Source organism: Ursus arctos, unplaced genomic scaffold (assembly GCF_023065955.2).
Source record: "Ursus arctos isolate Adak ecotype North America unplaced genomic scaffold, UrsArc2.0 scaffold_1, whole genome shotgun sequence".
Classification (NCBI taxonomy): domain Eukaryota; kingdom Metazoa; phylum Chordata; class Mammalia; order Carnivora; family Ursidae; genus Ursus; species Ursus arctos.
The window spans coordinates 100223440-100249705 of NW_026622763.1; the positions used below are offsets into that span (position 1 = coordinate 100223440).

The 26266-nt window shown below is 41.4% G+C and overlaps 1 protein-coding gene across 7 annotated transcripts in view; it reads left to right on the forward strand.

Moving 5' to 3' along the window:
* FBXO36 (F-box protein 36) overlaps positions 1 to 26266 on the forward strand; it is an 86289-nt gene that overhangs the window by 40602 nt on the left and 19421 nt on the right. For 4 of the 7 annotated variants that reach the window (XR_008956799.1, XM_026491769.4, XM_057305447.1 and 1 more), the window contains exon 2: positions 12126 to 12234. Coding sequence is in view for 6 of the 7 variants with exons in the window: in XM_026491769.4 (XP_026347554.1) it covers positions 12126 to 12234 (109 nt within the window). In the remaining variant the exon portion in view is untranslated. Of the gene's footprint in view, positions 1 to 113; positions 4153 to 12125; positions 12235 to 26266 lie in introns of those variants that run through there. The other 3 variants (XM_026491766.4, XM_048214145.2, XM_048214144.2) reach the window with 2 other exon arrangements.

A 26266-nucleotide genomic window follows, 5' to 3' on the forward strand; every position in this document is an offset into this window, starting at 1 on the left:
TCACTTTAAAAATTAATTTGTTGGCCTTTTCTCTAGTTCTACGAATTCTTTAGGGAGATTAGCCTGTTGTCATGATCTTAATTGCAGACGTTCTTTCCAGAGAATAATTTTTCTTTTGACTTTGTCTGATATGTTTTTTGAAAAAACAGGCTTATTATGGGGCGACTGGTTGGCTCAATTGGGAGAACATTCGACTCTTGATCTTGGGGTTGGGAGTTTGAGCCTCACATTGGGTGTAGAGATTACTAAAAAAATAAATAACCTTTTAAAAAGTCAAGATTCTCACAGTATCCTTTCATCATCCTTTTTAGGTGATTTTTGACAAATGAAATACCAGTGCCGTAGTGAAGAGAGAGACTATTTCTGTAGACGCAAGATTTCCCTCATGCCCCTTTGTGGTCATTCCCCTCTCCCTCCCCCACCCCTTTGGTACCACTCACCTGATTTCTGTTTTGCCTTCTCCAGTGCATCCTAAATGGGATCTTACAGTCTGTAGCCTTTTGTATCCAGCTTCTGTTACTGAGCATAATTCTTTTGAGAGTCAACCATGTGATGGCATGCATCAGCACGTCCTTTTACTGCTGAGTAATATTTTGTCATATGGATGTATTTCTCTGTCTACCAATTGATGGGTCTTTCGGTTGTTTTCAACCCAGAGCTGTTAACGAATAAAGTTGCTTTAAACATTATCACGTTTCCAAGTTTTTTATATTTACATAGTCGAATTTATCAGTCCTTTTTCTTATGGCTTTTGGATTTTGAAGCATAGAAAGATAATAAAGGAATTCACCATTTTTTCCTTCTAGGACTTTGTATGGTGTCATTTTTTACATGCAGATATTTGATCTGTTTGGAGTTTATTCTGGTGTGAGGCATAAATCATTCTTTTTCCAAATGGCTAAGTTGTCCCCAAATACCTAAATCAATCTTTTTTAATCTGATTTAGGAAACTATTTTATAATTATTTGTAATTTATAATTTATGATTTAATACAAATATTTTTATTTATTAAAGTTATTTGTGCTTATCACTGCTATTCAATTAAAGTTAAAAATTAAAAACCTGTTTTTCTTTAAAGTTTATTTATAATCCCTATACCTAATGTGGGGCTTGAACTCAGAATCCTGAGATCAGGAGTCCCACGTGCCACTGCTCCATTGACTGAGCCAGCCAAGCCCCTCTAAAACCTATTTTTCTTTAAACATTCAAATACAAACCTAATAAATTCAATTGTAAATCAAGTAATTTTGAATGACAATTCAAAACACACAGTTTCATTATCCTTTGATGAATGTTTAATGAACTTATTACAGTTAACAAATTATAATCCTTTGAACTTTTAAACACTGTTTACAAACTTAATCAGATTATATAAGAAATTACTAATTAAAGCTATAGATTTTTTTAATTGAAGCAAACCTTTATTATTTTTTTTTAAAGATTTATTTATTTGATAGAACACAAGCAGGGGGGAGCGGCAGGCAGAGGGAGAGGGAGAAGCAGACTCCCTGCTGACCAGGGAGCCCGACATGGGGCTCAATCCCAGGACCCTGAGATCATTACCTGAGCTGAAGGCAGACACTTAACCGACTGAGCCACCCAGGTGCCCCTGGAACTCATAAATTTAACAAGTTAAATTCTCTTAAATGTAAGTACTATTTACAAACTTAATTAAATCTTCTTAAACACTTCAATCTATTACCACAAATTTAATGTATTTGATTTTCTCAAGCATTTCTAAAATCTAAAGAGACAGAATTACAAATCTAACAAAATCAAACCAAGTGTGTGCAAAACTGTAATGAAACAAATATAAAAATGTAGATCAAATTCTTTTAAGTATCTTAAAATCATTATAAATGTAACAGATACTTCTGAGTTTAAATATTGACTATCAACTCACTCGTTTACATTATCCTATGTGTTTAAGTTAAACTGAGAAATATAGTGTCTCAGATTCTCTATGGTGGCATTTTAAACATCTTAAGAATACACAAAGTACAGCTTCTAGTTAAAGAACTATTATATACCTTCCTTCCCTCTGGCAACACCACTAAAATGACAATTACAGGGTTTTTCTAAAGCATAACCCACGAAGACAAAGAGAATAGGAAAGGCAACAATTTTGCAAGCTGGAAGGCAGATGACCTCCTGGTAGCTGATTCACCAGCCCTGGGAAAGCCGAAATCTAAGCCAGTGATGGGCAAGGCAAGAAGCGATCAGATTTGTGCCCCAGAAACTAGAGCATCGAGGCTCAAGAATGGGTTCTTTTGAAAGCAAGGGTAAAGAAGGACCTGAAAACAATAGGAATGATCAAAATTCTGTTTGAGATGTGGTTAGAACCACCTTCCTCATCTCCTCCCCTCCTCTGCACAACCAGCAACAGTTTTGCTTCACCCTCCAGAAGGCTGGAAGTTTGGTCTCTGGAGGGGGTAAGGAGGGAGAGTATGGCCTCAGGACCCCAGGCCACTGGGACAGAGGGACTCAGTGTTGAACATGGCAAGAGATGAAAGGAAAATCCACACCCTGATTTAGGAGACTCACTCTGACTCTCCCCAGGCTCCCAGGATGCCGTAAGGCAGCCAGCCTCATGCCCTCTAGGCAGAGAGCTGGAAGATTCTTCTCTGGAGAATGAGACCAGGCCAAGTGAAGAGATCAAAAAATATTCATACTTACGATCCTCCAACCAAAGAGCCCCAGCGGATCACCCTGTAATGAGGTCCTTCTCTGGACAAGCCCTGGTCACATGCCAGAACTTCCAATCAGCTTCCTTGCACTGCACTCCTGAATACACATGGACAGCTAAGAGTTATCAGGCTTTTGAGGAAAGGCAAAACAAATCATCAGGGCCACCACCACCAATAAAATCCAGGAAATACAATTTTGGAGAAAATAAAGACAATGCACACAGACAGAACAAAAATCTTCATCAGTAATAACCTCAGCGGGATTAGAAGAGGTATTGTAGCCATGAAACAAGAATAGCACACCATTAAAAAACTTCAGAAAATTAACAAGAACTTTTAGAAAATGAAAAACATGGTAGGAAAAATGAAAAACTCAACAGAAGGGCTGGAAGATAAAATTGAGAAATTCTCCTACGAAAAAAGAACCAAAGGCAAGAGATGGAAACTAGGGAAAAAATAAAATAGAAGAATTAGACCAGGACATCCAATAGCTGGGGAAAGAAAAGGAATTCCAGAAAAAAAAATTATGCAAGAAAATGTCCTAGACGTGAGGTATCCCCATATTAAAAGCTCTTACCAAGTGCCCTACACAATGAATGACGAAAGATTCCTATCAGGTGTCTCAAGCAAGGTTCACTGAGGAGGCAGAAACCATACTGCCATTTTACCAGGGGCAGTTTATCGTAAAGAATTGTTAACAAATAGAGGATGGGTGACAACGTATAAGGAGTACAAGAGGGCAAAAACGAGGACACAAACATTTACAGAAACTTTATTCATAAGAGCCAGAACCTGAAAACAACTCCAAAGCCCAGGCACCAAAGCAGCAGCTTGGAAGAAAATCCAGAAGCTATGAGAGAGCAGGGGTGAATCTGAGATGTTTACAGCATTCTCCAAGTAGAAATCAAAAGGAGGCTAGCTCTACATAACCCCAAAGCCAGCTTAAGAGTTTAGTACTTTAGGGGCGCCCGTGCGGTTCAGTCCGTTAAGCATCTGCCTGCAGATCAGGTGGTGAGGACCCTGGGACCGAGCCCTGTGTTAGGCTCCCTGCTCCGCGGGAAGCCTGCTTCTCCCTTTCCCTCTGCCATTCCCCGTGCTTGTGGTCTCACCCTCTTTCTGTCAAATAAATAAAATCTTAAAAAAAATAATTGTGCATCATTTTTTTGCCAGTGTTATTTCTTTCTACGTGGCACATAAAATAATGCTGTGACATGTATTAGATAGTGTATTAGATCTGATGAAATATGGTGCTATTTCACATGAACACATCCAAAGAAAAAGAGGTTCCCAACACAGGGACAGTGCTCAAGCTCCTCCTCTCCACAACTTACTGCTTCTGTCTCCTCCAGGTGTCTGCTATCATCTCAACCTGGCTCCCCTCCTAGTGACAAAATGGCTCCAGCAGCTCCAGCAATCACATCAAAGCACAATGGTCAGTGCCCAAAAAGGGGCTCTGTTTCTCTTTGTAAGTAATAACATCTTCCCAAAGCTTCTACAGCCTTCTCCTCGTGTCTCATTAGCCAAAATTTTATCACATGCCCATGCCATACCAATCACTGACAGGGGGGAGAAACTACCAAGAATGACTTAGACCAATCATGTCCTGCCTCCTGGAGCTAGAGATGAGGCTGCACTCTGTGCATAAGCTATGTAGAAGAGAGAGACTGCTGGACAAATTGGGCTCGACAAGGAAAGGCAAGTGGTGGCAGCCAACAATGTCTGCCTCAATTCCTAATCACATCCATTGTGGTTGGAATTTACTAATTTGACTCTCCAAGGGCAACTGCACTTCTGAATTCTTAAAGAAATATTTCAATGCAGTCAGCTCTTCCTTATTATAAATTTCAGTTTATTCCGTTCTCATCTTAGCCTCAGACTCATCTTATCCATTATTAGTAATGTTGCTTTTGGGGCGCCTGGGTGGCTCAGTCAGTTAAGCATCCAATTCTCGATTTCGCCTCAGGTCATGATCTTAGGGTTGTGAGATCGAGCTCCACGTTGGACTCTGCGCCGGGCATGGAGCCTGCGTAAGATTCTCTCTCTCCCTCTGCCCCTTCCTCCCTCTCTCTCTAAATACTACTACTACTAATAATGATAATATTAATAATAATGTTGCTTTTATTCCTAATGTATAAAAATTACTACCATTCCAGAGTGAAATTTTGGATAGTTGAAAATCGAAGTTTTGCTGTATTTAGACAAATTGAACCAAACACAGACACAGAGAGGAGCACATATTTGATGTTTTAAATTTGCACCGAAACCATCATAACTGTTGTCTAGTTTAAATAAGGTGAAACTAATTATCTTCATAATTCATTCAAAAAATAACATCTTTCTGCCTTTTGGAAAACTAGTGCTTTGTGAGCTTTGAGTAATATTGAAAGGTAAAGTTACATGCGGAGTTTACCTTGCAGTCCTCACTTCTCCATTTCTCAGAGGGCTGTTCAGATAACAAAATCCTTCTTCCCCTAATAACAGATCTGATTCTACAAACTCTCCAGGACACAGTATCTCAACCCCACTCTGTGAAATCCCCTAATTATATATGATTTCCAAAGCAGGGAGAAATTTGATCTGATAGAGTAACAGTAGTCTGCAAGAGAAAGCAGAAACAGTCCTGTGCTAACCTACAAACCTTCTTCCTAGGCAGACGCTTAGAAAGATTTGGAATCCCCCATTGAGTGTGTGCTATCTGGCAAGTCATTCCGACGTCCCTGAGCAACTTTGTTTTTTACCTGGACAGATGATAGATGACTCTCCTTAATTATATTGTTGAGGAAATACAGCAAAGAGCATGCAATTCTTAATGATTTTTTTAAAGATTTTCTTTATTAATTTGATAGAGAGCACAAGCAGGGGGAGCAGTAGAGGCAGAGGGAGAAGCAGGATCCCTGCTGAGCAGGGAACACGATGCAGGGCTCCATCCCAGGACTCTGGGATCATGACCTGAGCCGAAGGCAGAGGCCTAACCTACTGAGCCACCCAGGCCCCCTCTTAATGATTACTGATGATTAAAAAAATCAAACACCAGGTCAGAGTGAAAAGCCGAAATAAATGTCTTTGAAGAATATAATCAAGATTACGATCAAGAACCAAATATTGTTAGAGAGTCGATGAGAAAAGAGATATTTGGTATTTGGGGCTGAGTTGGCTGTTACGGATGTGAAGGACTGGTCAGCAGGTGAACAAGAGGGGAAGGGAGAAAGAAAGAGGCAAGGACCTCACTCTTTGGGGTACGCTCCATATCCGGCATCGGGCTGGGTGCTCTGGAATTATCTCATGTCATCATCCACGAGTCAGTGAGGGGCCATCATCATTATTTCCATTTTGGAGATGAAACCAAGGCCAAAAGAGAAGAAGACATTTGCCCAATAAGGTAAAAGACAGCGAACAGGGTTTAAACCCAGACCTGTCTAATCACAGACTCTCTCTGCTTTTTGTCCCAGCGGCAGGATTTTTCAGCTAGGGCAGTGGTGGGATTAGCACAATTTTTTTCCTAAGTGTCCCCTCAAGGGCTGCCTAGTGAGTTGCTGGCCGAGTGGGGGAAAGTACCTAACATTTAGGGATCTTCGCCAGGTGAACAAGAAATGCCTCATCATCTTGCCTTCGTAAGTGGTGAAGAAGAGATTTTAGGGGATTAATGAGAAACCTTTGACCTCTCTTTTAAAAGTAAGCTCAGGGGCGCCTGGGTGGCGCAGTCGTTAAGCGTCTGCCTTCGGCTCAGGGCGTGATCCCGGCGTTATGGGATCGAGCCCCACATCAGGCTCCTCCGCTATGAGCCTGCTTCTTCCTCTCCCTCTCCCCCTGCTTGTGTTCCCTCTCTCGCTGGCTGTCTCTATCTCTGTCAAATAAATAAATAAAATCTTTAAAAATAAATAAATAAATAAAAGTAAGCTCAATTTCCAAGTTTATTACAAAGATTTACTGGAAATATATAAGAAACCCAAAAATACGCTGAATATAAGTAAAAATTTTAAAGAATTCTACCAATGGTCGCATGATTTCTACTAAGATACCAAATAATGGTGTATATCTTCTAACGAGGCTCACTGCCCATCCTTTCTGGAGCAGGAGGGAAGCAATGCACGAGAACTAGACCGGGCAAGGTCAGCAGATGCCACAGCGGCAGGAGCGGACACAAGGTTTCTAAGCTGTCTAGGGTCAGTTTCTTCATTTGTAAAAAGAGTCGTGTGCCACTCACAGGAGCTTGGGAGATTCCTGAGACCTGGGGAGAGCACAGTGAAGCCCAAATCTCAACAGTCTTGCAAAAACAGCACAAGGTCCTCGGCAGCTTTTCTTGCAGGCATGTTCATTAACAAAACATTCTCAGTTAATAAGAACAATATGTTTGGGGCTCCTGGGTGGCTCAGTCTTTTGAGCCTCCAACTCTTGATTTCAGCTCAGGTCACGATCTCAGGGTCCTGGGATGAGCCCTGAGTGGGCTCCGTGCTCAGTGGGGAGTCTGCTTGAGATCCTTTCCCTCTGCCCGAGATTCTTTCCCTCTGCCCCTCCCCCAACTTGCACCTGTGTGCACACTCTGTCTCAGAGAAATAAGAATGATCTTTAAATCAGGATTTATAGACTTTGAGGGTTTCAAAAGAGATAAATATGTGACAATAACTACATGTGAATAACTATATATGAATATATGACTTGACTTAAGATGGGCTAATACCAGAATAGTTAGCAACCACTTCACGAATATTTGGGGGATACCTCTTAGCTCAGCTTCCTTCAAGCTGTATCGGTCATGTGAAACAGTTGCATTTACTGCTACGCTGATGCTCCTTCCCTCTACATGTATAAATATTTTCCTTTCAATATTTGGATTAGTGGTATATATACTTTTGAGTCTTTTCCCAAATGATAATTAACATTGCTCTATATTATTTTTTCACATATTCTTTTATTGGCTGTAAGGTATTCCATCATCTAAATGTGCCATAATTATTTAATTAGTCCCAACTATCAAACCCTTAGGTCAGTTCTGATTTTTCATTGTCATAATTAACCTATGACAAACAGTCTTATATCAAAATGTTATAGGATTTCTTCTCCTTTGGTGCCCGCAGTTCTTGGTCCTGCTGCTTAGAAGAATGAAGAGGTAGACCAGACAGACGAACAGTGGTGGGCTGCTAAGCAAAGCTTATTGAGCCACAGTAAAGTTTATTGAGCCATAGTACAAAGCTCCTAAAGAGGGAGGGGACCTGAGAGGGTTGCCGATTTGGCCTTTAGATCTAGGTGTTTTGTTTTGTTTTGTTTTAAAGATTTTATATATTTATTTGACAGAGAGAGAGCACAAGCAGGGGGAGCTGAAGAGGGAGAGGGAGAAGCAGGCTCCCTGCCTGGGGCTCAATGCAGGGCTTGTTCCCCGGACCTGGGATCATGACCTGAGATGAAGGCAGACATTTAACGGACTGAGCCACCCAGGCGCCCCAAGATCTAGGGTTTTTTATGGGCTCTTTGGTGTGGGCTGTTTTAATCTGATTAACCCTCTGTGTGCCTGTCATCCAATCACGTTTTTGTCATCTACCTATCACGTGGGAAAAGATGGAGGGCTCCTTCCGGGGTGGTGTCAAATCCTTTTAAGGGTGGTTTCCTCTCAGGGCGGGAGCTGGGTCCTCTTGGCCCTGTCTCCCTTTCTCCAAACTACCCTTTATTAAACATGTTATATACATTTCTGATAAATTCTGGAGGATAAATTCTTAACAAGTAGAATGTTTGGGTCAAAGGGTATGAATGAGCTTAAGGTTTTTGATGGGTATTGCCAAACCAATGTATACCCTTCTCAATGATTATTAAGGGCTTTTATTTTTCCTTGTCCTTACCAGTATTAGGCTTTGTCACTTAAAAAAAATAATAACACAAAAACACAACTTTATCATGAGAGACAATAAATGGTAGAAAATATCTAACATAATTTTCTATTTTAGTAAGTATAGTATATGGAGCATAACTGAGTCTTGACAAGGCTAAGTAGGGATTCTGATTTCTGTGTTCTGCTCTGTAGAGGTGATCTGCTGACCTGAAGCATAAAGGTCGTATTTGAAGAAAGCCTTGTGTCTCAGAACAAACCCCGTGTTTATGAGTTAGAAGTAAGGAGGTTTGGATTCCGGTTCTAGCCAGTCGTCTTTCCTTAGGCAAGTGTTATATTCTCAGTAATTTACTTTAAATACCTCAGAGGAGCCAGTAGGATGCTTATCTGTGTGCAAGTTAACTTGAGTCTGTGCCCTGAGGACCCTCCCTCTAGAGGCCATTATTGCAGGCACTTCAGATATTGCCTTCTAAATCAGTACCAGAGGGTTAATTAGTCTAATGAATGTCGGAAATAATTTTTCACTGATGAAATGAGTAACGTGCAAGATAGGAGACAAGTAAGATTGTAGAAGTGTTTCTCTGCCTTTTTAAATATTTTATTTTATTATTTTATTTTATTTTATTTTAATTCCAGTATTGTTAACACACAGTGTTATATTAGTTTCAGGAATATGATACCGTGATTCAACAATCGTGTGCATCTCTGTCTTCTGTTGAACAATGTAAGAAATAAGCTCGGTAACAGCACTGCTGGAGTAGTGCCCCGTCTAGAACTCCATGTGTTCTGGAACCCTCCACGTAACCAGGGATTTAGTTGCCTGATCTGGCCTGAAGGGTAGCTGATTGTGTCACCGTAATACAGGCGCACTTGCCCCAGGGAGAAACTTTCCTGTGAAGGTTCCCGCAGCGTGCCCATGTGCACAGCGAGGAGGGGACTCCCTTGAGCTTCCAGAAATGTAGTTTGGACTCTTGTGGTGCCTGCTTGGTGGTGTCTTTCTTGTGGCAGAATTCAACCGAGACTTGCTCTCATTGTAACATACCTCCGGTGGTACGGCCGGAGGGAGAGACAACCCACCACTTCTTCTTCTTTTTTTTTTTTTTAAAGATTTTATTTATTTATTTGACAGAGAGACAGCCAGCGAGAGAGGGAACACAAGCAGGGGGAGTGGGAGAGGAAGAAGCAGGCTCATAGCGGAGGAGCCTGATGTGGGGCTCGATCCTGGAACGGCGGGATCACGCCCTGAGCCGAAGGCAGACACTTAATGACTGCACAACAGTTGCCCCACAACCCACCACTTCTAACTTAACCTCTTGGAAGCTTTTTGCTCCTCTGTACGAGTGGCAAGAGATGGACTAAATTATTTCTGACCTCCCAATTAGTTCTAAAAGTTCTAGATCGTATGGTATAAAGAACACAGCATTAGATTCAGATTGCCTGGCATCTTCATTTAATAGAAAAGAAATATTTGTCGTATTTAATGTTAATTTCAATGACATCTAAAAGAAAGGGAATAGAAAGGGAAGTTGAAGTATAAAGCGATTAAATAGCCAAGTTCTGTCTCTCTCCAGAATTCGTGCTCTTTCTCCTGATGCCCCTGTGCATCAGATAGATACAGTAACAGATAACTCTGCTAGGTACTAAGTCGTGTCCCCTTGAAATTCCTGTGTCAAAGCCCTAATCCCCAGGGTGACTGTATTTGGTGATAGGGCCTTTGAATAGGTCACTAAGGTTAAATGAGGTCATAAAGGTGGGGCCCTAATCCAATATGACTAGTGTCCTTATAAGAAAAGACAGATATTAGGGAAGCACACACGCCAAGGAAAAGCCGTGTGAGGCCCCAGCAAGAAGATGGCCATCTGCCAGACAAGGAGAGAGGCCTCCGAGACACCAAACCTGTCGACAGCTTGATCTTGAACTTCCAGCTTCCAGAACTGTGAAGAAATAAATTCTGTTATTTAAGCCCTTAGTCTTTTATTATGGCAGCCCTAGGGACTAATACGCCCTCACCTCCGTGGAGATGGGGTAGAAAGATGTTTAAAAGGACAATTTTGGGGGCACCTGGGTGGCGCAGTCGTTAAGTGTCTGCCTTCGGCTCAGGGCGTGATCCCGGCGTTCTGGGATCAAGCCCCACATCAGGCTTCTCCACTGGGAGCCTGCTTCTTCCTCTCCCACTCCCCCTGCTTGTGTTCCCTCTCTCGCTGGCTGTCTCTCTCTCTGTCAAATAAATAAATAAAATCAAAAAAAAAAAAAAAGGACAATTTTGGTGAGGCTCCTGCTCAGAAATTCAAAGGTGGCAGGTTAAGGGGTTTCCTGAAAGGAATCAGCCACCACAATTTTGTGGGACTTAGGGTTTTGTGGCTTACTTATTCTATAGTGCTCAGCACCAAAACCACATGAACAGTAACCCTTTAAAGGACCTACTTTCTATAGGGCAGGGTGCTAGGTAAGATGGTATGAAAAGTCTCCAGTCTTTCAGATATCAGGCAAGGGGAGAGGGGTGGGAGCAGGGCCTCAGGAGACGACAGGACACAGGGAGGCAGCTCTATGGGGAGAGGAAAGCTGGCTGAAGTCCAGGCCTGCAAGCATGGAGAAAGGAGTGAGGAGCAATGAGGTGGTCGGGCAATTCAAAGGCTGGGGGGGAGGGGTTAGGGACAGAGGCAAAGAGGTGGTAGGGATCAGGGCGGTAGCCCAAAAAGTCATACCCAGGAGCTGTGAGGACCCCAGGGAGCGATGGGTGGGTGGGGATGGGGGAGAGGAAACTAAATAAGGGGAGGGCCCATAGCAAGTTTCACCTGCTTAACCATTTTGACTTGGGCAGAGCCCTCCTGACCCTAATTGTAACCTTACAGGGTGATGCTAGTGAGAGAGGAAGCCAACCAGTTTCTCTGCACTTCCCCTGAAGCTTTGTCATCTCAATTAACTACGTAGTTCCATTACAGGTTGAAGAACGTGAGATACATTGGATAAGCTTCAGGGGGCTCCTCATGGGGGCCAGTAGTTGACACTGCCGTGATATCAACATAGAACTTACGTGCAGCCCATAACCATGGAAATGAGGTTTGCTCCAGATAAACCAACAGGCTCATAGAAGACAAATGGACTATCGGCGGATCCATTACCGAGAAGTGTCCTGTGTAATGACACTTACATGCATCAGACAAAGCATAATGGTGCTTTCCCCGGTGCTGGCCATGTAACTGTCGCTCTCTATGAGGAAAGTAGCCACTCATCATGCCTGCCCTGTAGACAGGAAGGGGGGCAGCAAGTGGAGCAATTACTTGGAACTGGCCCCCCAAGTTAGAGAATGCCTACTCTCAGAGACCCTCAAGAGACAGATAGCCATTTGGGTCTGCGTGACTTTAACATCAATTGACTTGATAGATTTTTAGGACTCCTTCCAGCACTTTGATTTTGTGACCCTGATCTCTAAGGAGAATGTTCACTGAGGCACAGACCTCACTTCTAATTGGATGTGACGCCAGATCACAAAGTTGCAGCTGATGCTGGACGCACAGCCTTAGGGGCCTGCTGCAGTACTTTTTCGAAATCCCAGACCAAACTGTAGCTATTGGTGTTGGAGTCAGTTTTAATTCCTATCCCCTTCTGTTGAATCGCAGGTAATCTTTAGATGGTGGAAGATCTCTCTGAGGAGTGAGTATCGATCAACAAAGCCTGGAGAAGCGAAAGAGTCTCACGAAGAGTTCCTAGACAACTCCCATCTTCAAGGTAAGGAAGGGAGCACGTTCTGTACTTACGTTCAGTTCCCTTTCATTAGTGATAGATTTTGTCGCAGAAATATCCAGCATATCATCCTTTGAAATATTGATATGTTATTATGTACTTAAAGAGAGAAAATTGTTAACATATCCCGAAATTTCTCTTGGGAAAAATCTTCAAGGGTTTAAGATTCCAGGTGAATATGTCAATTCCATTAATAATCTTAAGTTGCATAAATATAGTTTTTTCCTATAACATTTAATTAAAATGGGCTTCCTTTAGTTAAAAATAAATTGAAAGGTTATTTGAAAACATAATCAAATTCTCAAATCCTTGAACTCTTATCATTTTGGCAAAATTGCTACCATTTCTTTTTAATATCAAGGTTTGCTTCAGAAGAAGACTTAATCAGGTAGCATGTGGGCTAAGTACAAACTGCCCTCCGGTTTCCCCTGTGCTTTTTGCTGCCACAATATGAAAATTTCAACTAAAAAGCAGGGCGCCTGCATGGCTCAGTTGGTGATGCGGCTGCCTTCGGTGGGGAGCAGGGGGGGAGGAGGGAGGCTGTTTCTCCCTCTCCCTCTGCCTGCCTCTCCCCCTACTTGTGCTCTCTTGCTCTCTCTCTCTCTCTCTGTCAAATGAATAAATAAAATTTTTAAAATAGAAAATAAAAAACAAACAATGGTTTTTAACAAACTCCCATGTACCTATCACCTGGTTTCAAGGATACTCAAAATGTGGCCAAAATCTCTACACCGAAGCCACTGTTCCCACTGGATTAGTTGCAAGCAAATCTCAGTTGTTACATCATTTCATGCAAAACTACTTCAGTATGTGTCTCTTAAAAGGATTCTCTTTAACTAAACTCCTTAATAATTATTTACCTTAAGTATAAAAATCGAAAACTAGAAGCTATTTTAGGAATTTTTATTTTATTAGGAGTTAATATCAAATACTTACATATATGTGTTCTCATTTTTAAAAAATTTTTATTTATTTATTTATTTGATATATAGAGAGACAGCACAAACAGAGGGAGCAGCAGGCAGAGGGAGAAGCAGGCTCTCTGCTGAGCAGGGAGCCTGGTATGGGGCTTGATCCCAGGACCCTGGGATCATGACCTGAGCCAAAGGCAGACACTTAACTGACTGAGCCACCCAGGTGCCCCATGTGTTCTCATTTTATTGTTACAATATCCTTGTGACGTAACCAGTATTACCCCCATTTCACAAGTGAGGTTCAGAATGGCTATGACTTTCCAGGGTTCCACAGTTAATTTCAGACATTTGACAGGACTAAGCACTGAGAGTCAAAAATATCAAGTACATACATTAATCTTATTCTTAAAGACACATTCTGGGTAGATCTTTGATAATCAACACTCTTAAAAGACATTCTAATATTTAAATTATAGTATGTAATAGTTTTTTTAGGCAGAGAGTAGGTTTGCTTTGGCTTAGTTTCCTTAAACAGTTGAAAGTCTGGATTGATTGCCTTCAATTCCTGATGTTGCATACATCTCATTTTGTTAACCTCTTTGCAGCGAGGATTTATAAAATGCATTATGGTTTAAAAAGAACCATGTTGGGGAAAGACTGTCCACGTTTCACTGAATAAAAATCAGTCCAGCCACTCCTTACTTAATCGTAAAATAGACATGTTTTTGCATAGTTATGAAGTCAACTGTTATAGGGGAGGCTGGTCGGCTCAGTGGAGCGGGTGACTCTTGGTCTTGGGGTGACTCTATACCACATTGGGTATAGAGATCACTTGCAAATAATATCTTGAAAATAAAATAAACTGCTATATAACACATTTCATTTTCATGCCAGGATCCGTTTTACTTTCTAAGCATTGCAGTAACTACTGCAAAGCTTATGTCTAAGTGGCAAATATGCATTGACAGACCGGTGTGGTTTTCTAATTGACTTCCACAAAACCTGGCTAGGGACAGTGGCATTGCTTGTGTTCTGAGTATAGTCTCTTGCTTGCCTCAGACACTTCCAGACCCGTGCCCCCTGCTAGGATATAGGGGTGGGGGTGGGGCAACAGTGGCTTGGGGGTAACACTTGTGGGGTTCCTGATCCTGGGAAAATAGGCAATAAAGTGGGACTCTTAAAATTGCGGTTTGAGGGGTGCCTGGGTGGCTCAGTTAAGCATCTACCTTCCGCTCAGGCCATGATCTCAGAGTCTGGGGATCGAGCCCCACGTGGGGCTCTCTGCTCAGTAGGGAGTCTGCTTCTCCCTCTCCCTCTGTGCTCTCTCTCACTCTTGCTCTCTCTCAAGTAAATAAATAAAATCTTTAAAAAATAAAATAAAATAAAATAAAATAAAATAAAATAAAATAAAATAAAATAAAATAAAATAAAATTGTCTGAGAGCTGCAGTGTCCAGCTGGCTGGTGGCCTCTGGCCCCGAGTAGCACTGAGATACTGAATTAAATCACCTGGCAAGTTCAAAGTCTCCTGTGTTTCAGTTTTTAGACTTCCTAGAGCATCCTGGTCTCTGTCAGATGAGAAAACTCCAGACAATGATATTGTTTGGCCCCCTTCTGGTCCTTGGTTCTTAAGGAATCCCTCAGAAGGCATCTCTATAGCAGAAGAGGCGTGCCCTGGGCCCAGAGAGGGGCTCAGGGGTCCGTGGCCAGGATTTCAATCCCTGCTGCCTCTACCCAGCTGTGTGACCGCAGGCTGACCCTGACTCCCTCCGTGAGCCCACTTCCTCCTTATACCTGGGGAAAAAGTGGTTATTCCATGTGGTCGCTGTGGGCACTCAGTGACCCGCCCATGAACGGTATTTAGAGCCGCACAGAGTGCATAATCAACTCGTAATCATTATTGGCTGTTGTGAAGTATTGGTATTTGGGTTTGATTTTTCCCATTCCCTCCTTACTGTATTCCCAAGATCTCCCCAAAGTTTTTCTCATCCGAAGGTCCTCTCCTACTGACATGGTACACACTGGCAATAGGTCTCTAGGACCTGGGTCACCCTTGGTGACAGTCCTGGCAGAGGACCGGAACCATGTTACTCTTGCTTTCTTGACCTCTCAGCAGCACTCAGCTTGGAGGGGACGTTTTCTTTCCCTGGCTTCGGGGGGCACCGAGCTCTTGGTTCTCCTCCTGCCTCACTGGCCCCTTCTTGGCCTCCTTGCTGGCTCCTCCTCTTCTCTCCAAATCTAAACGTTGGGGGCCAGGGGTTAGCTCTACTGCCTGTTCTCTTGACTGTGCTTAACTTCTGGGGGATTGGGTCCGGGCTCTGGCTTTAATGCCACCATATGCTGACAAGTCCCAAATGGATATCTCCAGCTGGCCCATCTCCCCAGAAACTCCACACTCAGATATTTATCTGGCTGCTCCCTTGACATCTCCACTTGAGTTATTTCTAATAGGCTCTCAAATGTAACATGTCCAGAAATAGCTCCTGATCTTACCCTCCTGCAAGAAAAGAAAAAAAAAAAAAGGCCCAAACCCTATAGTTAGCCTTGGTCCCTTTCTTTCTCTCACACGCTAGATGTAATCCATCAACAAACCCAGAATCTGAATGGTGGTTCGCAGCCTCCAAGATGGTTCCTAAGATGCCCACCTCCCAACATTCACACTCTTGTGTAATCCCCTCCTGCACTGTCCTCGGTCAGTGTGTGTGACCAGTACAATCTGGCAGGAGTGACGGTCTGTCACTTTCGAGGTTAGGTTATAAATGACACTACGACGTCTGACTTTTCTCCTTTCCCCTTTCTCTCATCACTCGCTGTGGGGGAAGTGGGCCGCTGTGCCTCGAGGCAGTCCTGTGGAGAGGCCCGGGTGATGAGGAACTGCGGCCTTCCGTCAGCCGCCATATGCATGAGCTTTCTTGAGTGTGGACCCGAGAGCCACTGTCCAGGCCTCAGGTGATGCAGACCCACATAATGTCTTGACTGAACCTCAGGAGAGACAGACTCTGAGCCAAAACCACCCACTCCCACATTCCTGAACCTCAGACACGGTGAGGAAATAAATGTCTGTTGTTTTAAGCTAGTGAATTTGGGATCATTTTTACGCAACAGTAGGTAACTAATGCAGAACGCTTCGCGCCAGTTCCAACTCTGGTCCAACCAACAATAACGTCTCACCAGATTATTGAATCAGCCTTCTAACTGGTCTCCCCTTTCCTACCCTTGCCCCACAATAGTGTGTTCTCATCACAGTAGCCGGAATTAGCCCTTTAAGACGTATATCAGGTCACATTACTTGTCTGCTTTAAGCCCTTCAGTGGCTTCCTATCTCATGTAGGGTAAAAAGCCAAGTCTCGTAGTGATCTTCAACCACTCTCCCCTGTCGCCTACTCCACTTCAGGCACACTGCCCTCCCTGGTGTTTCTTGAACAAACCCAGCGTGCTCCCACCTCAGGGCCTTTGCACTTGCTATTCTCTCTGTTAAGAATGTATTTTCCAGATGTCCCCATGATTTGCTCTTCGTTCAGGTCTCTGCTGAAACTGCCTTATTACAGAGTGTTTCCCTGACCACCATACAAAAAAATCACCCCTTCCTTCCTTACCTTGGAAGACCAGATCTTCCATAACACTTTTCACCACACGATATAGTCTGTGTTATTTGTTCACTTATTGTCTGTCTCCATCACTAGAATGTAAGCTCCATTACGGTAAAGACTTTGCTTTGCTTACCAATAGGTCTTTGGCACCCACCTAGAGCAATGCCTGCTACATAGCTCTGTAAATAGTTGTTGTATGAATTATTTGAGAGAACTCTTAGGGAGCAGGACAAGGTAAATTCTAAAAACAGATCCTTCTAAATTATAAGTCTGGTCCTAACAGAGTTCAGGGTTCTGATCAATGGTTTATTCCAGAGGGGGGAAAAAACCTTACACCAAGTCTGGTCACACTACCAGACTGATACTTTTAAGATGGTTTTTCAAGCACAGGGACTACATCTTATTAATCGTTCCATTTTCAAGATTGGGGACCTGGTAGGCACTTAGTATATATTTGTTAAAATGAACGAAAATACATTTTCTGATGAAGGAATATTGCTTAAAATAACAAAATCACTGTGCTCAAACTCTATTTTCATGGCCCTAAATTCATATAAGAGCACAAGGGGTAAATTTTAAAACTTACTAGTATTTTTTATACTTAAGATAGTTATAAGCAGCTCCAGAGTCATACGTCATATAAATCTGCACGAGTGTTCTAGGGCTGCCATAACAGAATACTACGGACTGGGTGACTGAAACCCCAGGAATGGACCTTCTCACAGTTCTGGAGGCTAGTTCAGGTTCAAGGTGCTGGCAAGGTTGGTTTCTTCTGAGGCCTCTCCCTTGGCTTGCAGATGGCCAGCCCACTGTGTCCTCACAGGGCGTGTCCTCTGTGTGTGTGTACAGACCTCTGGTGTCTCCGTGTGTCCGAATTTCCTCTTCTTTTAAGAACACGAGCCAGAATGGATTAGAGCGCACCCATATGACCTATTTAACGTAATCATCCCTTTAAAGATCCTTTCTCCAGGGGCGCCGGGCTGGCTCAGTTGGTGGAGTATGCAATTCTTGATCTCAGGGTCATGAGTTCAAGCCCCACATTGGGCATGGAGCCTACCTTCAAAAAAAATAAATGTAGGTCCTTTCTCCCAGTGCATTCACACTCCAGAGGTTCTGGTGTTTAAGACCTCAGCGTATGGATTTTGGGGGAGGTTGGGGGGGCATAGTTCAGAGCCCATAGCACAATACATATTTTCCATGTAGGGGAATTCCTGTAATCTTGTAAACAGAGTGCATCATTACTAAATTAGTAATTAATGATTGTAGTGGTTTCCTATTGCTCCTGTAAGAAACTACCACACATGTAAATAATAACAACTTACTGTCTTATATTTCTGGAGTTCAGAAGTCTCATCTGGCTAAATTCAAGGTGTGGGTAGGACTGCATTCCCCCTGGAGGCTCTAGGGGAGGAGTTGTTTCCTTGCCCCTTCCAGCTTCTAGAGGCGCCCACATCCCTTGGCTTCTGGCCTCTTCCTCCATCTTCCAAGCCCGTGATGATGGCCTGCCCAACCTTTCCTGCTCTGATACGGCTTCCGTGGTCACATCTCCTTCTCAGACTCTGCCCCTCTTGTCTCCTCCTTTCCTTCCCAAGGACCCTTGTGATTCAGTTGGGCCCACGCAGTTAATCTGACCATCTCCCTGTCTCAAGATCTTTAGTCCCATCTGCAAAGGCCCTTTTGCTATGTGAGGTCACATACTCTGGAGATTTGATATAGAGCATCTTTGGCAGGGACATTATTCTGCCTACCACAGTGATAGGTGTCAAAGTCAAAAACATTGCTGAATTTATTCCCCCAGATTTGCATATTATTTTTTATTTTTTAAAGTAATCTCTATCCCCAACATGGGGCTGAAAATCACGACCCGGAGATCAAGAATCAGGTACTCCACTGACTGAGCCAGCCAGGCGCCCCTAGATTTGCATTTTTGAAAGACAAAATTCGTATGTTTATTTAAAAGGCCGTTCATACATACATAGGAAACTATTAGCAGGCAGTTGAGTGTTGCTTAATGCAGATTATTTCTATTCAAATCTTGGCTTCAAACGCGCTGCATATATGACCTTGGGCAAATGATTTTGTCCAATTTTTTAAGGTCATCTCTACACCCAACGTGGGGCTTGAACTCACAACCCCGAGATCAAGAGCTGCATGCTGCGCGGACTGAGCCAGCCAGGCGCCCCTAATTTAGTCTCTTTGGATATCAGTTTCCTCAGCTGTTGACAATGGGAATAATAACAGCATTTAGCTCAGAGGGTCCTTATGAGGAGTCATTGAATGAAGTGCTTAGAACTTGCCTAACACCTACAAACGAGCTATTATAGTTTTTATTTTGAAGTGAAAATTCCTTCTCTCTTCCTCCAAGCTCTACTCCCCAGAGATAACAATTATAAATAGCTTCTTTTGCATTTGAATTCTTTCTGTTTGGGATTGTGCCTGTTTGTTTACAAAAATAGAATCTTTAATTCTTTCATTTATTTTCCACTTACTACATTGTGAACATTTTTCTGGTAGTGTACATAAAGGAGTCACCTCGTCCTTTTCCAAGACTGTGGTGTTTCGTGGTAGAAATACACAGTCCTCCATTGATGGGCATTTCCAGAAGCCTTTGGGCACATTCTGGGACATATTTATGTTTGCACACTCATGTGAGAATATTAGTAACATAGATTCCTAGTCATGGAATTACTAGGACCAGAGAAATGTACATTATAAATTTTGATAGAGTGTTTTATTTTGAGTATTTTATTTTCTTACTGATTCTGTAGTTCAAGGCTCACTTGACCAGCGGGGGTATTTCTGTTAGCTAGCTTGAGTGGCCCTGCCATGGGGTTAGATGCAGCCCAAATGCCATGTATAATTTATTTGACCTTTATAATTATGCTAGTTTTGAAAGAATTTTAAATTGGGCAATTTAAATTATGTCAACGTTTATTCATAAAATGAGACTTCGTTAATATTTTGATGTCACCATATTTTAATTTTGAGTAATTCAAAATAAAATGCCAATTACTTCACTGTCCTCGCAAAAAGCCCTCCAAAAAACTGCTGTATTAATTATACTCCATCCGACAGGATATGGTTTTCTTGCACCTTTGCCATCACTAATTAGATATTACTATTCTTTTTCATCTTTTCCAGTCAGATGGTGAAGACAGTGTCATATTTAAGTAGCATTTTCCTGACAACTAGTAAGTTGAGCATCCTGTCATGTCTAATTACCATTTAGATCCTTTCTGTAATTTGCCTGTTTGTTTTCGTCGTCCACTTGTCTACGAAGTTTAATTTTTTTTCCTCTGAGACCTTTAAAAATCTGAAGAAACATCTCTGGACTTTTTCCCTAAGTTAAAGAAATAGGAAAATTACCAGAAAATTAGCTATTGGAAATATTGTTAAAATTGAGTTTAAAGCAAAAATGTGCCTACATCAACTCAGTTGAAAGTGCTGATTCATGAGTTGAGGTTGAATCCAACCTAAAAATAAGTTGTTTTCCAACTTAAGTCCACTTTAAAGTTGATTGCTTTGATCTTTGAATGAGTTATAAGTGGTGGTTAAGTATTTAGGCCAATCCACAAAAATCCCTGTGATAAAACCAAATGACTTCAACAACCATATCTTCTGAAGCAAATGACAAAGGTTTTTTATTTCTGCTACTGCTTGACAAAGGGAACGTGGGTGATATAGTTCAGATGTCAAAGAATTGAGGTTCTCTTGGACATTTAGATGATTTGTGAGGAAAATGGGACTGCATGTTTGAAATGGGGGACTCTAACGGAAAATCGATAATACTAATCAATACTAATAATCCTGAAAGATTGGCCTGAGTTCTAGATCCTTGGAATACTGGTACAGCAGAAATAGGAGAGTGGGAAACAACTGGTTTTCCCTTATTTCCAAACCTGTGCCAGCCCCATGCGATGGATCCATGATCCGTTTTCTTTGGGACCCTCCTTCCCTTAGCCTGTATCTCAGCCTTTGACCTGGGACTTCATTTTCTCAGGCCTACCCACCACCTCTTAGTCTACTCTCCTCTTTCTCTCTGCCCTCTCAGATCAGCTTCTCCTTGACTTCAGCCTGGATTTCTAGTTTCTGCCCACCTGGGGTAGGGACCTGTGGGTGAAGGAAGGGTGGGAGTGTGTTGGAGGCAGAAGCCCTCCGAGGAAGTGTGGGAGTCTGGCTCTGGCCTACAGAGCAGGGAAGGCAGATGTCAGCAAGACTTTTCTTGTATTTTATCATCTTTTTAGTAACTAATTTTCTTAGATAAAAAAATGAATACATACACATAGTAATAGAAAAATTAAAAATTAAATCAGTTTAAAGAGGTTTTAGAATAAAAGTAAGTCTCCCGACTGTCCCCATGTTCCCCGTTCCTGTGACAACCATCATTAACACTTTTCTTGTCTATCCTTCTAGAAATGGTCTATGCGTGTATACAAAATATGTTAACACAAAAAGAATCTTATACATTTTGTCCTATACTTCGCTCTTTAAAAGCTTTAAAATTTGGGGTGCCTGGGTGGCTCAGTCTGTTAAGCGTCTGCCTTCGGCTCAGAATCAGGCCTGACATCGGGCTCCCTGCTCAGCGGGGAGCCTGCTTCTCCCTCTCCCTCTGCCTGCCACTCCCCCTGCTTGTGCTCTCTCTTTCTGTGTCAAATAAATCAAATAAACAAACAAACAAACTAATAAATAAATATAAAAGCTTTAAAGTTCAGAAATATCTTAAATCCACAAAAAAAGAAGATAATATCCACAACACCACTAACAAAAGATGTTAACATTTGTCACATTTACTTCATTTTATCCATATCCGTTTATCCATTCACGTTGGTGGGCTTTGCTTATAATACTGTCTTCTTTCGATGGCTGTAGTGTCCGCAGTGCTGTTCTCTTTTTCCTTCCTTGAGAATGCTAATTTGTGCTTTCTCCTTTTTTTCCCATGACCCCTTGCTATGGGTTTATTCAGTTTATTATTTTTTTCATAGACTTTTAGCTCTGTGAATTTTCCCTGTTTTTATTTACTTATTTTTGTTATTGATTTCTGTTCTTACCTTTATTGTTTCCTTCCTACTACTTCCCTTAGGTCTGATTTGTTGTTCTTTTCTTAGCTTCTTGAGATAGAGGCTTAAAACATTGTTTTCAGCCATTTTTCCCATAAATTTTCTTTAAGTGTAGCTTTACTAATTTTGATAGGTTGTAACTTTATTCTCATTCAGTTGAAAATATCTCCTAAATTCCATTTTGATTTCTTCTTCGACTCTTAGATTATATAGAAACATTTTGTTTAATTTCCAGGTAGTTGGGGATTTTTTGGTTACTTTTTTTTCTTGCTTTCCAGCTGATAACATGTGATCAGAGAATCAGATACTCTAAATGGTTTTAATTTTGTTGTCATCCTTTCTCAGGGCCATAATAATCCCCCCTTTATCATCCCAGTTTCATTATACACGCTGCTGAAGTGAGTACAGTATTTACTTAATTTTTTTAAAGATTGTATTTATTTATTAGAGAGAGAGAGAGATTGAGAAAATGAGTGGGAGGAGGAGCAGAGGGAGAAGCGGACTTCTTGTGGAGCAGGGAGCCCAGTGCGGGACTGGATCCCAGGACCCTGGGATCATGACCTGAGTCCAAGGCAGGTGCTTAACCAACTGAGCCACCCAGGTGCCCCCATACCTATTTTTAATTGAAAATATCTTATGACTTGTCTCTCATATTTTAGTCTTTAACTCATCTCAGGTTTATTTTGGAGTATGATGAGAAGTTAAAACTTTTTTCTGTATGGCCAATGTTCCCAGCATTATTTATAGGACAGGATATTTGGTTTGTCTGATACCAACACTACACTGCTGTAATTACAATCTTTATGGTAAGTTTTCTTGCTTGTTAAAATGAATTCACCTTCCTCCTCCTGTTCTTTACCAGGAAAGAACTGTTTACCTGTTCTTGACTTTTTACCCTGTATGTGAGTTTTAAGATCAGCTAATAAGCCATGCAAAAATCTTTGTTGAGATTTAATTTTTTTTTAAATTTTATTTATTTATTTTTTTGAGAGAGAGAGACACAGAGAGAGAGCACAAAAGCAGAGGGAGAGGCAGAGGGAGAAGCAGACTCCCTGCTGAGCAGGGAGCCCCATGTGGGACTTGGTCCCAACCTGAGCTGAAGGCAGAGGCTCAACCCACTGAGCCCCCCCCCCCCCCGGGCTCCCCCCTGTTGAGATTTTAAATGGAATTGGATTGAATTTCCAGATTTTTGAGGAGAGAATCGTCATTCTTTGGTCTTCTCAAAATCAGCATGGTATATCTCCCCATCAATCTAGGTCTTCTTTTATGTGTTTCAGTAAAGTCTTAATGTTCTCTTCATGTAGGTTTTATTTGACCTTTCAACATTTTTTACTCGAATTCTTCCCAGGTGCTTTATGATTATTTTGTAGCTAAGAGTAGAATCATGTAAAAAAAATAATTTGAGTTCTAAGTTTTTTGTTTTTTGTTTTAAGATCTTGTTTATTTATTTAGAGAGAGCAGGGGAGGGGCAGAGGGAGAGAGAGAGAATCTCAAGCAGACTCCACGCTGAGAGTGCCGAGCCCAAGGCAGGGCTTGGTCTGCCAGCCCTGAGATCATGACCTGAGCCAAAATCAAGAATTGGATGCTTAACGGACTGAGCCACCCAGGTGCCCCTAATTCTAAGTTATAAAGAGTAAAATTTAAAAGGGTTAAAATTCTCTTCTAAGATGATATAAAACTTGTGTGTGTTGCCAAAGCCAAACCATAGAGCAGTGAACGTTCAGAGGCTCGGTTTCCTCCCTGTCTGCCCTGCCCTCTCCTCCCCTTGCCCTGGGCTGACTGCTTGTATTTGTTACGTACCCTTTCAGCGAGTCTCTCTGCCTATACAAACAAATTCATATGTAGGTATCTGTGTTCCCTCACCCCTTCTACAAATGGTAGCATCCCGGTCCTGCTGTTTACACCTTCCTTTCCACCAGTATATTCTGGAGATCATCACTTCATGCCTTTAAAAATCTTCTTCCTCTTCTTCCACTTCCTCCTCCTCCCCTTACTCCCTCCCCTCCCCCTACGCCTCTTCCTCCTCCTTTTTTTTTTTTTTTTCACAACTGCATAGTATTTCTTTGTGTGAATGCACCAGAATCCCCGTGATGAAAATTTGGGTTCTTTCCAATTTTGTGCTAATACAAATAATGCCAAAATGAATAATCTTGTGCACGGGTCATTTCATATTTAGTCCATATGTGTTTGTGAGATTACTGGGCCAAAAGACAAATGCGTATTAAGTCATCACTTGGAATTAATTGTTGCTGGTATGTAGAGAAGTGACGCTGATCATTTTCCAGTAGAATTTCTTGACTTTCATATGTCGATACTTAGGTCATCTGCAATATTGACAATTTGTCCTTGCTTTCTAACTCTGAGGCATTTTTATATCTTTTACTTACTTATTTTTGACCTCAATGCTGAATAGAAACGGTGACAAGAGTGGGAATGCTAATCATGCCTGACATGAAAGGCCATACAACATCATGGTTAGGAGGGGCACAGTGGAGCACACTGCTTGGTTCAATCCTCGTTCTTGCTGTGTGACCTTTCTCACTGTGTGACTTTGGGCAACTCCCTTACCCTCTCCATTTCTCATCTTTCTCTCTAAGAGGGGAATAATAACAGTACCCATCTCATAGAATATTGTGATTACCAAATGATTATCTATATGATATATATGCACTATGTGTGTGTACATACATATTAGAGCTCTACCTGGCAAATATAGGATACTGTACAAATTCGTGTTACTGTTATTATTATTACTATTTAAGTAAGCTCTACACCCAACATGGGGCTTGAACTCATGACCCTGAGACCCAGAGTCATATGCTCTACTGACTGAGATAGCCAGGCACCTTATTACCGTTATTACTATTGCTACTGTTATTAAGTTTCTGGTTACTAGCCTGTATCAGGTAATCATGTTTAAAAAGTTCCCTTTTATTATTAATTTTCTAGGAATTTTTATTCATAAATAGGTGTTAGAATTATATAAAATAATTTTCCTTTATTTTTGAGATGATCATTTCTCCCCCTATTTGTTAAGATGGCAAACTATATTACATAGCCTTCCAAAGTTATTCCATCCTTGGGTTATCCCAGAATTAACTATACTGGTCACAATTTATCTGTATTTTTGATATGTTGATAGATTCAATCTCCTAACATATTTAGAATTTGTGCCACATACGTTCGTAAGTGATTTTTCACATGCAAATTTGCTTTTACCCTACCATCGTTGCTAGTTTGAGCAACCTCACCATTTAAGTTGGGAGAGTCCTTCTGTTTCTATTCTTTGGAACAAATTATGTAAAATATAGGTTGTTCTCTGAGAGTTTATAAGGCTCACCTGTAGAACAGTGTAGATCTGAAGCTTTACTTGAGGTTTTCCTTCTTAATTCAATCAGTGGATTCAATGTATTTACTGGTTATAGTCGCTCAGGTTTTCTTTTTCTTCTTGAGTCAGAACTGATAAGTTATATATTCCTGGAGGATTGCCCAATGGGTCTGATTTTAAGTTAGTTAGTGTAACAATTTTTCTAAGTCCCTGTTGTAGTTAGTTATATTCTTCTTTTTATTCCTGATAGGACTGAGTTATGCTTTTTGTCCTTTTTTTCTTATTTATTCTTTGAAGTTTATCTATTTTATTAATCTTTTTAAAAATCAACTTTTTGGTTTCCCTGATCACTTCCATTGTTTCTTTTCTATTTCATTAATATTTGCTCTTATCTTTATATTTTCTTCTAATTTAGGGAGGTAACCAATTTTGTTTGTTTGTTTGGATATAGAGCTCACTAATATCTGATCTTTGTCTTTCTACAGCAATGTCCATTGAATAACTCTTTTCAATAGTGTTACTCAAATATTTTATAATTCCACTTCTGTGTGATGTATCAAGTATTGATAGAAGGGTTATAAAATCTCCCACTGCAGTGGAGGGCTATCATTTTTCTTCATAATTCTATCCGTGTTTGTTCTATGTATTTGGTTTGGAGTATACTAGTTTATTTATTTATTTTTAAGATTTATTTATTTATTTTAGAGAGAGCACATGGGGAGGGGCAGAGCAAGAGGGAGAAACTTTGCAGACTCCTCACTGCTCTCAGAGCCCCACGCCAGGTTTGATCTTGCGACCCTGAGATCACGACCTGAGCCGAAATAAAAAGTTGGAGGCTTAACCGACTGAGCCACCCGGGGGTCCCAGGGGTATATGAGCTTAGAAGTATTAAATTATCCTGGTGTATTATTCCTTAGTGCTTCCTCCTTATCTCCAATGGAGGGATTTACTTGAATGTATGTTTTGTCCGGTATAACTGTATCGGCTTTCTTTTGGTTTGAATTGGTCCATGTTTTCCCATTCTATTACTTTTGCTTTTCCATATCTTATTTTAAGTGTGTCTCTTATAAACAGTATAGCCAGAATTATGTGCGTATGCATATGTTATTTATCTGAGAGTCTTTTAACT